At 41.0% G+C, this 16,862-nt stretch overlaps 2 protein-coding genes across 2 annotated transcripts in view; one reads left to right on the top strand and one right to left on the bottom strand.

Moving 5' to 3' along the window:
- The window catches only part of LSM5 (LSM5 homolog, U6 small nuclear RNA and mRNA degradation associated), a 3,874-nt gene extending 3,326 nt beyond the window's left edge, over positions 1–548 (bottom strand). Inside the window, exon 1 of the mRNA XM_028489914.2 lies at positions 231–548. Coding sequence (XP_028345715.1) covers positions 231–276 — 46 coding nt within the window. The 5' untranslated portion in view covers positions 277–548. The remainder of the gene's footprint in view (positions 1–230) is intronic.
- A 7,698-nt stretch (positions 549–8,246) lies between these two features.
- The window catches only part of AVL9 (AVL9 cell migration associated), a 77,474-nt gene continuing 68,858 nt past the window's right edge, over positions 8,247–16,862 (top strand). The window contains exon 1 of the mRNA XM_055084932.1: positions 8,247–8,502. Coding sequence (XP_054940907.1) covers positions 8,410–8,502 — 93 coding nt within the window. The 5' untranslated portion in view covers positions 8,247–8,409. The remainder of the gene's footprint in view (positions 8,503–16,862) is intronic.

Here is a 16,862-nt window from a genome sequence, read left to right as displayed (position 1 = left end):
AAAAAAAAAAAAAAAAAAAAAAAGTCCCTGCTTTGAGAAAACCCCACCACGTCGAAGAGACGTGGGCGGCCTGAGGCCGCAAAGACTTGGAGCCTAGAGGAGAACCGCGGAAAAAGAAAGCAATGGGTCATATACATTTTCTAACACTCAGCCAGGGGCTGCGCTGCCCCTCGGGCCCCGACCCTAACCTTCAGCTCCCCGCCCCGGCACCCCAACATGACAACGGTTACCTAGAGGGAGAAGCTGCGACGGGTTGGTGGTAGCGTTAGCCGCCATGGCTACGCCGGAAGTAGTCTGCGTCTCTCGAAGTCGGGAAGGCGAGTTTGAAAGAGCGCGCTTCCGCTTTTTCCGGCAGCCCGGACAGGCTCGACCAATCTGAGGCCGAGAGTGCGATCGGGCCGGTCCACGGGGATCGCTCCCAGTCACTCCTTCCCCGGCAGTGAGATCCTGGGAAATATTTCCGTTCGCTGAACGTTCTGCGGTCTCGACAGACACTCATTTTCCTCTCCAAATTTCCAAGAGACTTTAAAGCTATCCCGCCTTGTAAATAAATTATTCCTCTAACCCGGAAGACTTTGCCAAACGGAAACCTTTGAGTCGTCTTATCTTCCCCAAGTTGTGTCTCATTTCAACCCAAGATCTTTCTTCAGACCAGTGTAAATAAATTTGATTTTCCCGCCACCGATTCATTGTGTTGTAATTTTCGTAAATTTTTGTTGTTGTTGTTTCTTTTAAGGAATCTACCGCTTCTTTTAAAAGTTCGGTGGATTGAAAACCCACAGCTAAGGGACTTCCCTGGTGGTCCAGTGGTTACGACTCCGTGCTTCCATGGCGGGGGTATGGGTTCGATCCCTGGTCAGGAAACTAAAATCCCGCCTGCCGCATGGTGTGGCCAAAAATAAATAAGTAAATAAATAAAACCCACAACTAGCATTTTAAAAAAACTTTTCTGGGCGAAGGAGAGATTTTAAACGTTTCCTATTTTCTACTATCGTTCTTAAATCCTGTTATATCTAGGAGTCTACTATAGACTTTTTGTATTCACTATTTCTTCCACAAACACATTGTCCAACAGGCAACCACCAGATGTCACTCTATGTTAATGACATCACATTTAGGAAACCTTGATGCTTTTACACTTCTTTTTTGAAAAGAGAAAGCAAACAAATTTTCTGCCTTAGTATATTTTATGTTTGTATCTGAGGAACTTAAAACTAAAGAGCCTAAGCAGGAGAGGCCAGAAAGAACATCCTTCATTCATACAACAAATGGTTGTAAAGCACCCATCATTCATTCATTGAACAAATACTGTAGTTGCACACTGTCTGGCATTTTGCTGAGTATAAAACAGCGTAAAGAACAGAACTACAACGTCTTCTGTCCTTATAAGAGCCAGAGGATAAATAGGGGAGAAAGACAATTAACAAACATTATGTGGAAGGCATATGAAATTTAATACATAAAGCAAAAAGTCCTCTTTTAGCTTCAGGGATCGTAGAGAAGTAGGTGATTTAAGGCAAACATCAGTGAGGAGGTTCAGAAGCCCTTACAGGTGGGCCCTTGAGTTCAAAGCCCCCTAGGATTCAGCCTCCTTCTAAATACTAAGCCAAACCTGGCTTTTTTGCATTTCATAAATATTGAGTACCTCATATGTGTCAGTAAACTTACAAATACGCTTACTCCTCATCTTCACTTTTTTAATAGAGATAGAGTAGGATAATTAAATAGTTTATAAATCCCACTAGGGGATTAAAGAGAGAGAGAGAGAGGGCTTCCCTGGTGGCGCAGTGGTTGAGAGTCCGCCTGCCGATGCAGGGAACGCGGGTTCGTGCACCGGTCCAGGAGGATCCCACATGCCGCGGAGCGGCTGGGCCCGTGAGCCATGGACGCTGAGACTGCGCGTCCGGAGCCTGTGCTCCGCAGCGGGAGAGGCCGCAGCAGTGAGAGGCCCCCACAAAAAAAAAAAAGAGAGAGAGAGAGAGAATTTTAAGGGAGTTTGGGAGACTGTTGTAAACTAATGACCATTCAAGAAAACAATGCAGTTTAAAAGAAAAAAAAATAATCCAGTAACATAGCGGAAAATTTACTCTACCTTGAAGGAATACCAGGCGCATTCAAGCCCCAGGCACATTCAAGCCACAAATCCTGATAGTTAAAACACAAGACAGTAGATATGGGGCCTACATCTAGTTACATGAAGTCAGGGAGTTAATGGTTCTTCAAGAGTAGCATTTCTGCAAGAAGCCAAAATAGGAATATAGGTGAAAGGGGAAAGAAACTAGGTGAAAGGGGAAAGAAACTAGGTGAAAGGGGACATTATACTGAAACCTGAGATGAATTACCATATTTTAGCATATATCACCACTCTTTCGCTAATATACATATGATTTAAATAGCGCCATTACAGTCTGGGTTAGACCATATAGGGTCAAAGGAGGAACTAATTATGTAAGCTTTGACATCTACCCAAAAATGAGGAAGGAGCTGGTCTTCTCCCCTCCCCACTTTTTCCTTGATTATAAAAATATAGCCCTCTTTGTTCTCGGTGCTGTGCTCCTCTGCCTACTTGTATCCCTCACAAGCATCCTATGCTAATAAACCCACTCTTTGCCTATCACTTTGCTTCACACTGAATTCTTTCTGTGCTGAGACCAAAGAACAGGATCTTCAGTAAGTCCTGACACCATGTAAGCTGTTTCAATTAAAAGACAATGTGTTTGAGTACCCTCCTAAGTCTGGTATTGTGGGTTCAAGCCCCAATCTGAAGTACGGCTGGGTTCAAGTTGCATCTGAGGAGGACTGCGGTTTCACTTTGATCTGGTATTTGGATAAAGTTCCTCATACTCAAGAGAGTTAAATTTGCCCATTGGCCACATAGATAGCTTGGGAAGCTTCACAAAGGAATTGACAGGAATCTAGTCTTGGAGGATGAATAATTGGATAGGCAGAAAGGGGACAAGAGCAGCATTCCAGGTAGAGGGAATATTGTGTGCACTTGGCATGTGTCCTCCTCCAAACATCTCTCGCTGCACTTTAACTTAAATCTTATATACTTCCCCTGAGTTTGTCATAAAACCCTCCCTTTTCTAACCGCTGTCCTTTAATAACCTCAGTCCTTAGTGATTTTACTTTATTGCATTTAGGATGCTCTGTCCCCAAGTTCTAATAAATCCCATTCATCCTTCAAGAACCTGTTCAAATGTGACCACCTCTGTGAAGCTTCTCTGACTTGCAGACTTGGGTTCTCTCATTATCCTGCAACAATTTTAGTAGCTCTCAGAATGCTCTCAATGCTCAATGTTAATAGCTCTCAATGCTCTCCCCTCTGGGCCCTCCTGGGCACAAAAGACTTTCTGCACCCCTATTTCTTGTTTGTAGGAAATAGGCTTCATTCAGCCTCTTTGACCTTCCCTGAGTTCCAAAGGGCAGATTCAGTTTCTAATTAGGGAAGGGAGGGGATGCAGAAATAAGGGAGAAGAAATCAAGAAACAATGATGCAGCCTTGGGGCAAGATCCTGGTTCTTGCTCAAGGAACATACATAATATCTTTGAATTCGGTAGGAATTATGGCCCCCACCCAGGTGGAGGATAGTAACTTCAGGTTGAGCATAAGATTCCTAGAGCAACACCCTGTTACCTCACTACCAATCAGCAGAAAGTCACACACCCTGCAGTCCTTACCCCAAATTTTGCCTATAAAATCTCCTTCCCCAAAACCATCAGGGAGTTTGGGGTTTTGGGGGGCACGAGCCACCCATTCTCCTCACTTGGCCCTACAATAAATCTTTCCCTGCTCCAAACTCTAATGTTTCGGTCTGTTTGGCCTCACTGTGCATTGGTCACACAAACTTGTGTTTGGTAACATTCTCTTATAATTATCTACCCAGGGGGTAACATACATCCCACCCCACCCCATTCCTGCAAAAGACTGTGGGTTCCCCCAAAGTCAAGAATCTTGGGAAGCAGCATGATTAAATCCATTAGTTTTGAAGTTAAATTACTTTGATTCAAACCTCATCACCACCACAATTCCTTCTAGTTATTTGACCTATTCAAACTTTGCAAGTCCCATGTTACCCATTGGAAAGAACAGAATAATAGTGTCTACTTACAGTATTGTTGTGAAGATTAAATGAGATAATACATGAAAAGTAGCTAGCAGAGGACTCATTAAATATGAGCTATTATTACTTATTTATCTTTGTTTCCTAATATTTAATATGATGGTTGGTTTAGAGTAGGTGTTACAAAAGCTAGCATTGCTAGCTAGCTAGTTTTACATTTATCTTACTTTTAAAGACATAAGCCATTTTAAGGCAGCAATTTTGTTACAGAAAACTGGGTTTGCCTCTTGGTGGGTGTCCAGCTGAAAGACAACCAAGCCAAAGATCCAGAGAAGGCAGGATTTCTTACTTGCAGTAAATAAGTTAAGGATAACACCAGGGATCTTTCCCAAAACAGTGTCTCTCCAAACAGGAAAATTGGGGAAGTTTTAAGCTAAGGTACATGCATATTCATGAGAGGGCTTGAGCAGAAAATTCAGCACAGAATTGGGGCAAAGGTCGACGGAGTCAAAGTTTTTGTTGAAGACAGGAGGGTCACAAAAGGTCAACATCAAGCCTCAGGTTACAGTTGAGCAAAACAGCTCAAGAAAGTGCTTCAGGCTAATCTTTATCTTTGAAACAGAACTGGGAGTCTTTATGACAGATTTATTATCTTTGCTATTGTTACTTCTCTTGTCTGATAACATCTTTTGTTCCATTAAGATCATTATTACTGAGACCTGTTCAAGGGCAAGCATTGTGTCCAGGTATGGTCTAAGTTCTTTAAGTTGATTCTCATTCTATTTCATTTATATCCATCAAAAACCTCCTTAATCTTCACGATTCTAAAGACAAAGTAATGCCAAATTTGTTGTGAAGCCCTTTTCTTTTCCTGTTTGTTTGTTTGTTTTCCTATCTCTAGTCTTGTTTTATTTTCACCATACCATAATATGAGTAGGGACCAAATTCAAGGCATTGTTGTTACTTGATAGAGTTTAAAATTCAGAAAAATATGCTTTAAGAAAGTCAATACTTTGTATTCCATTACAGAAACCAAATTAACATAAGCAATATTCAATATTATTGATGAAGAATAAAGAAAGTCTCTTTATACTCTGAAAAAGGAGATACAATTTGTTTAGAGAGTAGAGTTAATGGGGATTGCAGGAAGGGAGTGGTTTTATTTTACTGAGTACTTTCCTGAGGCAAGACACAAAAAGAAACAATATGCAATTCCAGATGGAGAGTTCATTTTTAATGAATTTAAAAACATGTCACAGCTCTATGTCTCCAGGGTTTTTCTCCCATTAGCTCTTACAGAGCAGATATAAAATAGACTTTATAATTCACCATAAAATATATATAATGAAAAGAAGCTCTTCAATGTAAGGTATATTCAGAAAAGCATTTCTAATTTTTTCCCTGGAGATAAATGTCATCATAAAAATACAAGCAAAAGTTTCCTTTCAAAATAATGTTCAGAACAGAAACGGACTCACAGACATAGAGATTAGAGAATGAACTTATGGTTGCAGGGGGGTGGTGGGGGAGGGAGGGGGTAGTTAGGGAGTTGATTGACATGTACACACAACTATATTTAAAAAGGATAACCAACAAGGACCTACTGATAGCACAGGGAACTCTGCTCAATGTTATGTGGCAGCCCGGATGGGAGAGAAGTCTGGGGTAGAATGAATACATGTATATGTATGGCTGAGTCACTTGGCTGTGCACCTGAAACTATCACAACATTGTTCATTGGCTATGCTCCAATATAAAATTAAAAGTTTAAAAAAATAAAAACAAAACACAGTAATGTTCAGGAAGTATTCCATTATCTCAAATTGTTACTTCCAATCTTGTTCCTTACAATGCTTTTTAAAATAAAGGAGACATTTTTATTTTCCCCTCAATAGATATTTGTCCTTGTAGACAATATGTTGTTAATGAATTTATTTTATATTAATACAACTCATTAAAAACTAATGTAGAGGGCTTCCCTGGTGGCGCAGTGGTTGAGAATCCGCCTGCCGATGCAGGGGACACGGTTTCGTGCCCCGGTCCGGGAAGATCCCACATGCCGCGGAGCGGCTGGGCCCATGAGCCATGGCCGCTGAGCCTGTGCGTCTGGAGCCTGTGCTCCGCAACGGGAGAGGCCACAACAGTTAGAGGCCCGCGTACAACCACAACCACAACCACAACCACAAAAACAAAAACTAATGTAGGACTTCCCTGGTGGAGCAGTGGTTAAGAATCTGCCTGTCAATGCAGGTAACATGGGTTCGATCCCTGGTCCAGGAAGATCCCACATGCCGCGGAGCAACTAAGGCCATGTGCCACAACTACTGAGCCTGTGCTCTAGAGCCCGCGTGCCGCCACTACTGAAGCCTGTGCTCCTAGAGCCTGGGCTCCACAACAAGAGAAGCCAGCACAATGAGAAGCCCACGCAGTGCAACGAAGAGTAGCCCCCACTCGCCACAACTAGAGAAAGCCCACGTGCAGCAACGAAGACCCAACGCAGCCAAAAATAAATTAATTAATTTAAAAATACTTTTTAAAAAAACTACCGTAAAAGTTGTTATTCTACATTGTTAAATGGACCAGTCTGTATATTTAGAGATGGAAAAAATTCTGTAAATCCACTTGTTTACCTTCTCTTCCAACTTTCCCTGTAACATATCTTGTTTATAGCATTATTTTAAATGACATAATTTTTAAACATTTAAGCAACATAATGGTTATGAATAAATGATTTAATCTTAGTTGGAGGACCTAGGATGCAAAATGACATGGATTTTTATAAAGTTATTACTGGGTCTCCTGCACAATGCATAAACAATTGGCATTCACTGTAGATACAGAGTCCTAAGATGCCCTGCCCTTACATCCTTTTGAAAAGATGTTCAATTTCACTTCAATTTTAGTTAGGCCAATTGTGGAAAATGTCAAGGGAGATGGAACAAAACAGTAACATATTCTGTATACAGGCAATATTATAGTTTCACACAGTTTTGAGCCAATGCCAAGACTTTTGTAATATAGAAAAGAAATAGTAGCAACATCTTGAAATTTTTCTACAGTATTTTTCTGAGCATTAAAACAGTTCAACTGAATCACAGAAAGTATATTCTAAGAAGAGTATATTGTTTTTCTTAGCCATACTTAGATTAGAATGAATGTCCTTAAATTTCAAGGCCAGAAGTGGAATCAGCTGCTAAGGTTGTCTAAACTAAGGGATGTGAAATTTGTAATGATAAACTTCACAGCTCTTATTGTAATAATTGTGAATGCTATTTGAAGCAGGTACCTATCCTCAAACTGCCCTGGATAAGACTTGTTAAATCTATTAGTATTTCCATTATTCACCCTAAATTAACATAAAATGAGATTCAATTTTTTTTTAATTTAACTAGTACAATCAGTAAGGAAATAAAAAATCCTGGTGACAACAGACCCCATGTATTTTAGTACTCTGTGCTGACCAAACTACTAAACCCAGAAAGATAGAATGAATTAAAAAAAAAAATAGCAGGACTAAAATAATAAATAAATGAATAAGTAAATAAATAAAATGGCAGGACTAGAAGGATCATTTTACAGGTCTCCCTGTAAATTTACTTTCAATGATATTCTGCCTCAAGCCTTAAAACACTTCCAAATTCCTATACATAATATGTAAATAAGGAAAAAAACATAGAACGAAGCAAAAGAGAAACTCTAGGTAAGCGGGTAATTTAAAGGTTGAATACACAGATATACAGCCGCACCAATATGTCTCCGTGTTATCAAAATTTAAGAGTATAGAGCAGAGAGACTGTAGGCCAGAGAGGCGAAGGAAAGGAAGTGAAAGAACTGGATACTCCGAAAGTGAAGAAAAAAAAAAGGAAAGCTGAGGGGAGAGATAGGAAGGGGCGGAGATTTTAAGGGAGAAGAAACGAGGACAGAGGAGGAGGAAGCGGGATGAGATCGCACCTAGAGGGTGTGAGCGGGGGACAGGTGTGCCAGGCGACACCACCAGGCCCCGCCCCATCCCTGCGCCCCGCCCCCTCTCCAGGCCCCGCCAGGCCCCGCCTCATCAGGTGCCTCCCGATCCTGCCCAGTCCCGCCTTACCGGTGGCTGCCGCCGCGTCAGGTGACAGCCCGGAAGCAGCGAAAGCGGATGAGGGAAGCTCGGCTGCGGCCCGGGGGGGCGGTGCAGACCTGCAGGAGCCTCGGCTTCCGCCCCGCTCCCTGCGCGGCTCTCATGCGGCGCCCTCGCTGACACCTGAAATCCACTGCTTGCCGTCCTCCTGGGGATCACGGGGTTGCTCGGCTCGCCGCCCTCGGCGGTTGCAGTCGTCGTCGTGCGGGCCTGCGGCGGTCGCCCATGGAGAAGAACGGGCGGGGCGGCGATAGCGCCCCCCGGGGGCCCGTACTGCACATCGCGGTGGTCGGATTTCATCACAAGAAGGGCTGCCAGGTGAGGAAGGGGCCCGTGCCCGCCCCCGGCCGTTCGGGCGTTCGCGCGCCGCCGGCACCCAAGCTGCTCAGCTTTGCTTAGACCTCCCTCTAGTGCCCTCGGCTTCGCCCCTGAACTTGATTCCTCTCTCCAGCTCCTCGCACTCACCCCACCTGAAGCCCACCCCCCACGCTCCCATTTTTCTCCTGCCCCTGAAAATTGTATCTTGAGCAGCGGAGGAGCTATGTGTCGGTATGCTGGGGTTGGTGGGTATTTAGGTTCTTTGGTGGGGTGGAAGGAAGGAATCGAATGTCGGCCCACTCTCTTCCCCATCCAGCTCTGCCTCCGCTGACTTTCTGGGTGTCCACCTATAATGGGATCCTTTAAGAAAATTCAGTACTTGGGCTGCGTTTTCGGGGTAGTGAGCTCTGGGACTCCACACGAGTGAAACACACGCGGCGCCGTGGGGAAATCAACTTCCTTTGTTTATCTGTGGAAGCCCTAGAACCCCTGTTAGGCTGGTGTACTGACTCCACCCCCCCCCTTCCCATTCGGCCTTGGTTTTGCTGTTTAATTTTGTCCAGATCTTGCCTTCTGGTGAGAGATCGACCTCTTCAGCTCAATTGCAGTGAGAGGAAGTGTATTTACCGAGCAAAGAAACGTGCAAATGTAAAGTCATTTTTAAGCTTCTTCACTGAAATGGTGAACGGGAACAATAGAACATTTGCAGTCTATGTATGGAAGGCAAGGGAACAAAGATAGAAACAGGATTATTTAATGAGAGCAAACGCTGGAAGGCAGTGATGTCATAATGTGCTAGTGAACGGTAAATTGAAATTCTTAAAGTATTAAAAATACTGATTGCTACCACTAGGTAATGTAGCATTTTGTTTCTTGCATTTCACAGAAAATGTAACATTTTAGAAGACTTTTATTGGCAAAATTTAAGTTCGTTAGAGGATGATAACAGAAAACTGATGGAGTGAAAAGATACTTGTGTTTGTACGTGTTTTAAAGACTGTTTCACTTTAAAATATATTCCTTGTCCCTCAGGTAAAAATGGTATAGAAAGATACCGAGGAGGAAGTGGCATTATTCAGTATGGTATTTAAAAAAATTCAAAGCAGCAGCAGTAGAATATAAGCTTTTAAAATATGGCCCTCACAGCAGAAACTAACACAACATTGTAAAGCAATTATACTCCAATAAAAATTAATTTAAAAAAATAAATTAAAAAAAATGTGGCCCTATATTTAGAGGTATGGAACTAGATATTTGAGATAATTGTACCACGGCATGTAAACACAGTGTTCATCATCAGATTTTTAATACTTTAAAACTTCACATCTTTGATGTTGTCTTTTATAACTTACCTTGGATATGGGCGAAGTAACTGAAACTTGGAGGAAGTAAAACGATCTTACTGAAGTCACGCTGGAGTCAGAATTGCCTGGGCACCAAGTGTGTTCATTCAGCTGAGCCCCGTGGCATTTAGGAGTCTTTTACAGTAAAGTAAGAACTGGGGCCCACTTCACAACCAAACTGAATGGAACTTTTAATGACAAAACAGAAGGAAATAATTGGTAGGAAATAGAATAAAATCTTTTAATCGTTGCTGTCATCTAAAGTCAAGATTAATTATTATGTGTTCCACGTGTTTTATTGGTAAAAGTAGTATAATTTATGTTTCCAGAAAGGAAAAATGATTTATCTTATGGGAAAAAAATGTAATGCTGCTTAGGGATTAAAGAGTACTGAACAACAGATTGTAAGATGAAGCAGAACTCTGGGGTGAAATAGCACCCTCGGTATGCCCTTTCTTTCTCTGGATTTGTCTGGCTTTTGGTTTCAGCATTGAGACTGATTTTTTTTTTTTTTTTGACCGTGCTGCATGGCTTGCAGGATCTTAGTTCCCCAACCAGAGTTTGAACCCAGGCCCTGGCAGTGAAAGTCCTAACCACTGGACCAGTAGGGAATTCCCGGTGACTGGTTTTGTAAAACGGACATTGTGCTGGGTGGGAGTCAGAAGACCTGGATGATGTCCTGGCTTCACATTCTATGACCTCCAGGAAGTCCAAATTGCTTAATTTTTTCTGTACCTCATTTTCCTCTACCAGATTTCGTCATGAGAATTTTAGACCTGGCAGGGATCCTTAGAGGTCATCTACTCTACCTCCCTTAAATTTACAGATGAGTAAACTGAAACCCAGAAAGGTTGTGACTTAAACATACTTACACAGCTAGTTAGTGGTAAAAGCAGATTTTAATCAGAAAAGCAATTGCAACATTGAAAAAGAGACCTCAGTATAGAGCTGGACTCGATTCCGAAAATAACAAGGAAAAGTGAGAATTTATAGCCAGGAAGCAGAGTGGGGGCCAGTGGATGGAAAATTAGTACCTTAGGGGTAACGGGTTTCTAGCTAAACCGGTCTAACAGGATTTTTACTAAAATTGGACAATGCAGAGATGAACCCAGAAGCCCAGAAGTCAGGGCCTAATTAAGAAGAGAGTTCAGAGGAGCCTGACTAAAGTTTGGTTAAGGAGAGCCTCTTTGTCAGCACTAACATTAAAGCCCAGATGTCCCTAGTCTTTATAACTGCATCTCTTTTAGTAGCACTTTAGGTTGTAAGCTTTTAGTAGAGTGGAAAAAATACATGCCTTTTATATATATTTTTGTAATCCACAAGGTGCTTCAGGGAGACTAAGGCAATTATTTTTGAATACATAACACTTGTTGAGTTTCTGCTCACCTGGGTTGTTGATAGAATTGAAGATAATGCAAAGGGTTCTGCCACAATGCAATGAAAGATGATTTGGCTGTGCCTGGTCTTAGTTGTGGCGCACGGGATCTTCGTTGCTGTGTGGGATCTAGTTCCATGACCAGGGATCGAACCTGGGCGCCCTGCATTGGGAGCGCGGACTCTTAACCACTGGACCACCAGGGAAGTCGCAGGGTTATTTTCTTATTGCTGGCTGAAAGCAGCTTTTGAAAATTATACTTACCTCACTTTGCGCTCCCAATGCAGGGGGCCCAGGTTCGATCCCTGGTCGGAGAGCAAAATCCCACGTGCTTGCCGCCAGCGTGCTGCAACTCAGACCATTCCCAGCCTAAATAAATACGTACATAAATACATACATAAATATTTAAAATTATAATTACATCTCATAGCAGAAAATGAAGAGCTAAGAACCTGGTTTTGCGAATCAAACAAGAATTTGTTAGAATTTGTCAAAGTCAAAATGTAGGTGATTTTTAGATTGAACTGGTGTGTGTTCTGTAGCTTTTGCAAGAGTCAAACACTTATAATTTTAATAGAACTATTACTATTTCTCAGAGAAACATTTTGGCTTACTAGTAATCTGGTTTCTGTTACTCCTCTAATGGAGGTTAGCTGGAGAGATGACACTGATTTCTGGACTCTAAAGAGAATTAAGGTTGGTGAGTTGATAATCTGAAAAACCTTTGAAACCCTCTGTGGTGGTAGTCAGGTTGTGTCAGGGGGCTGCTAACATAGCCACTCCACTCAGCCAACAGAGCAAATGAATGAAAGGCTCTCACACTGAGTTGATTGATAAAATTGACACGTCAATGCTGTGAAAAACAAACTTTTTCTGGAGACGTAATTTGTATAAATTCATGGAAGTTCATCCAGCTGGAATAGGATGTTCAACTGATGTATACTAGTACAGGAAAAGATGGGAAAATAGTTTGTTCATCTACATTTCTCATTTTTGGTTGCCCTGCTTGCTCCCTTTTAGTTAGTTTTTATAAAATATCAAAGTGTATTAAAAATTCCAGTATATGTCATATTAGTTCTTAAAGGATGTTCTTCACTTCTGCAAATGATTTTGGATGACCTACAACTCTTCTTTTTTTTTAATCTTTATTGGAGTATCGTTGATTTACAGTGTTGTGTTAGTTTCAGGTATACAGCAAAGTGAATCAGCTATACATTTACGTATATCCACTCTTTTTTAGTTTCTTTTCCCTTATAGACCATTAGAGAGTATTGAGTACAGTTCCCCGTGCTCTACAGTAGGTCCTCCTTTTTTTTATATAGTATTGTGTATATGTCAATCCCAGTCTCCCGATCTATCCACACCCCACACCCCACCCCCCACTTTCCCCCCGGTAACTTTGTTTTCTACATCTGTGACTCTTTCTGTTTTGTAAATAAGTTCATTTGTACCATTTTTTTTAGATTCCACATATAAGCGATATCATATGGTATTTGACTTACTTCACTCAGTATGACAATCTCTAGGTCCATCCATGTTGCTGCAAGTGGGATTATTTCATTCTTTTTTATGGCTGAGTAATATTCCATTGTATATATGTGCCACATTTTCTTTATCCATTCCTCTGTTGATAGACATTTAGGTTGCTTCCATGTCTTGGCTATTGTACATAGTGCTGCAATGGACACTGTGGTGCATGTATCTAACTCTGCTTTCTTAACCCTTCAAAATCCAAATACATTTGGTGTTCTGTAAAGTACATGCATTAAGTCTTAGGCAGAAGGTCTGTTGTAGAGTGCCATTCTTTGTTAATCAGTAGTGTATCAGGTGTTTCAGACTTTTTAATTATGTAAGATTTCCCTCAGGATGGATTAATCAGCTACCTTCTCCACGTTAAAATTTTACTTCCAGGTGTAAAGGATTAAAAGTACATGGGTCATTGAATTGTAACTGACTTCGGATTGTTTTAGGTGGTTTGAGGGTGCTTTGTTAGACTGCTATTCCAAGTACTCAAAATGCAGCAGGTCATGTTGATCACCAGTTATTCCACACACTGAGATTATTCATAGAGAAAATTCCCATACTTGGTTGTAATTTGTAATATTTAGATTCAAGTGAGCCAAAGTAAAACCTTTGCTTAAAAAAGTAATTCCTGGGATTTCCCTGGTGGCACAGTGGTTAAGAATCTGCCTGCCAGTGCAGGGGACACAGGTTTGAGCCCTGGTCGAAGAAAATCCCACATGCCACGGAGCAACTAAGCCTGTGTGCCACAACTACTGAGCCTGCACCCTAGAGCCTGGGAGCCACAACTACTTGGCCCACACTCCACAACTACTGAACCCTGTGCTCCTAGAGCCGGTGCTCCACAACAAGAGAAGCCACCACAATGAGAAGCCCGCGCACCGCAACGAAGAGTAGCCCCCACTAGCCACAACTAGAGAAAGCCCGCACGCAGCAGCGAAGACCCAACGTAGCCAAAAATAAAAAGATAAATTAATTAATTTATTTTTTTTAAAGCCAATATATTTCTTTAAAAAAAAAAGTAACTCCTTTCAGCAGTGTGCTGGGTTGAACATGATTATTTAGGGGAATGTACTAAATCTTTGTAGACTCTTCTGTTATAAAGGTGCTCTACAGTGCTGTGATAAAGAGGTCGGTTTACATGGGCAAGATGAAAGCCATCTATGTTGAAGATCCTCAAACTAGGCATGTAGATGTTGATTCCTTCACTTTGTTTCCTATTTTTTCTACCTTTGAGGCCTTCAGATGTATTTTAAATGAAAAATGCCTTCTTTTAAATTAAAATGAACATCTGTTTATCATTTGATTATTTTTTCATTTTTATTTGGGTAACTCATGAGAATGAATTCTTCTATAGATACCATGTTAATTTCTAGTGGTCATTATTCTAGTTTATTGATCTACTTAACATTTAGAACATTTTAAGTGAGCTAAAGTACTACAATGACAATTCAAACGGTTTTGAAATATTTATCCATTCCAACTGTTTCCCTGAAATTTTTAAAAATTTAGCACTTAGCAAAGAATTCTTCTTCCTTCTTATTCACCTGCAATTAGACTCATTGACATGAGGTAATTTATGGATATCTTCCATATAGTAGTTTGCTTGTTACAGATTGTGTGTCCCAGAGTTTTGCTTGTTCCTTATTTGCTTTGTGGACGTAAATATATAAACTATTTGTCAGATTTGCATAATGTTTGGCAAAATAGTATAATCAATGTATATCAAACTTTTTGGTTCTTTCATAGATAGAGTGGAACTTTTAAAAACACTCAAATTAATAGGGAATAGTTATTTTCCAAAGTGATGTCATAAAAAGTTGGAATTATTACTTGAATTTTGACCACTATTCTGATAGAGTTCATGGTTTTGTAAACATAACTAGCAGTTTTAATTCTTGGATAAACTGGTTTTACCAGACTGTACTTCTTTAAAAAGTAGAATTATTAAAGCACTAGAACTCATGTTTACATGAGTAGTTACAACAATGAATAAAACAACTAGAAGCAGTGAAGAGAACAGTATATTTTCCTTTTGGTCTGAGTGGGCTGATGATGGGGAAATCTCCATGAGTAGCAGGATGTAGAATTGTAAATTCAGGAATAGGTTGAGGAGATTTGAGGGGACGGTTGGTTTATATTAGGGTGATAGTGTCAAGCCCTGACCCATTCAGGTTTTGGTGACAGAAGGCTGGCTGACAGATACAAAGTTTATGCACCTGATATTGATGGAATCTTGCGGTGACAATGATGAAATATTGGGGAGGTATTGTTTGTGATTCTTGTTGGAATAAGTAGGTCTTTGGAACAGAAAAAACAAATTTTTGGAGAATTAGAGGTTGGGGAAGAATAAAAGTCTGAGTGGGCTGATTATGGGAAAATCTAAGGATTTTTTTTTTGTTTTAGCTATGCAGAAAAACTGAAAGAAGATTGCATTTTCTGGCCCTCCATAGCACTTTTATATTTGGGTGGAGGTTTTTTGCTGATTTTAGCCATGCTTTTTCTATGCTGAAATGATGAAAATCTCTGACTTTGCAGGGCTGCAACGTTAACACTTAATAGCGGTGGAATAGTTTTCTTTTAGGCCTTGGCATCACAGCTAAACAGGGTGGGGGGTCAACCTGTGTAATGGAAATTTAGAAATATCAGGAAGCTTCTTTTGTCCTCTTATAATTCTCCCCAGGTAGCTAGAAAGTGCCTAACAGTACATAAATTTCTTTTTTTTGAATTTTATTTTTTTATACAGCAGGCATAAATTTCTTTCTTTGCCGTAAGTCTTTGATCCCCAGTAAAATACATATCATGGGTAGCCTTCTCCTTGTTATCAGTGTGGTGCAGATCCTTTGCTGAGCACAGATTTTGCTAGACAAGGGGAGACTGCAGAAGGGCCCTGGTCTATCATGGATGGGCACTACAAGAGGAAGACGAAGACCTACTTACCTAATAATTTTGAGAAAGACTGGTCCTATTATATTCTTTGGTTACAGTGCCATCAGAGGGAATTCCCTGGCAGTCCAGTGGTTAGGACTACCCCTTCCACTGCAAGGGGCATGATGGTGAACTAAGATCCTGCATGCCATGCAGCGCGGCCAAAAAAAAAAAAAAAAAAAGATGCCACCAGATTAAAAACTCAGTTTCTCCCTAGGATATTTTTAAAGGATGTTATTTAAATTGATATTTTTGACAATTTTAAAAATCATATTTCAGCTGTTTTAAAAAATGACTTCAAAAAATTTTATTTATTTATTTTTGGCTGCGTTGGGTCTTCATTGCCGTGCACGGGCATTCTCTAGTTGCGGCGAGCAGGGCTACTCTTCATTGTGGTGCACGGGCTTCTCATTGTGGTGGCTTCTCTTGTTGTAGAGCACGGGCTCTAGCTGCGCGGTCTTCAGTAATTGTGGCACGTGGGCTCAGTAGTTGTGGCTTGCGGGCTTAGTTGCTCCACGGCATGTGGGATCTTCCTGGAGCAGGGCTCGAACCCGTGTCCCCTGCATTGGCAGGCCAAAAAATTTTATTTATTTATTTTTGGCTGCGTTGGGTCTTCATTGCCGTGCGCGGGCATTCTCTAGTTGCGGCGAGCAGGGCTACTCTTCATTGTCGTGGCTCAGTAGTTGTGGCTTGCGGGCTTAGTTGCTCCACGGCATGTGGGATCTTCCTGGAGCAGGGCTCGAACCCGTGTCCCCTGCATTGGCAGGCGGATTCTTAACCACTGCACCACCAGGGAAGTCCCAAAAAATGACATTTCTTTTCAGAAGTAATACGTATTCACTGGTAGAAAAGTGAGAAAATATAGAGAGGGGGAAAAAAAAAGAAAACTAGCACTTAAAATCCTATATCCTAGAGAAACCTGCCTTGAATATTCCTGGAGGAATATTTTTTATGAATATATATAACTTTTTCCAAAAATGTATCATACTATAAACAAATTTTAGGACCTGCCTTTTTTAATGTAATATTTTACCATTAATATCTTCCATTTTGATAAGTGTTGAATTATAGCATTTTTTAAATAGCTAAATAGTATTTTGTAGAAATCTTTCTTTAACTGGTCTCTCTTTTTTTTTTTGTGGTACGCGGGCCTCTCACTGTTGTGGCCTCTCCCGTTGCGGGGCACAGGCTCC

Source organism: Physeter macrocephalus, chromosome 5, assembly GCF_002837175.3.
Source record: "Physeter macrocephalus isolate SW-GA chromosome 5, ASM283717v5, whole genome shotgun sequence".
Taxonomy (NCBI): Eukaryota; Metazoa; Chordata; class Mammalia; order Artiodactyla; family Physeteridae; genus Physeter; species Physeter macrocephalus.
Note: the sequence above shows the minus strand (reverse complement) of the source record. Positions and strands in the feature narration are given on the sequence as shown.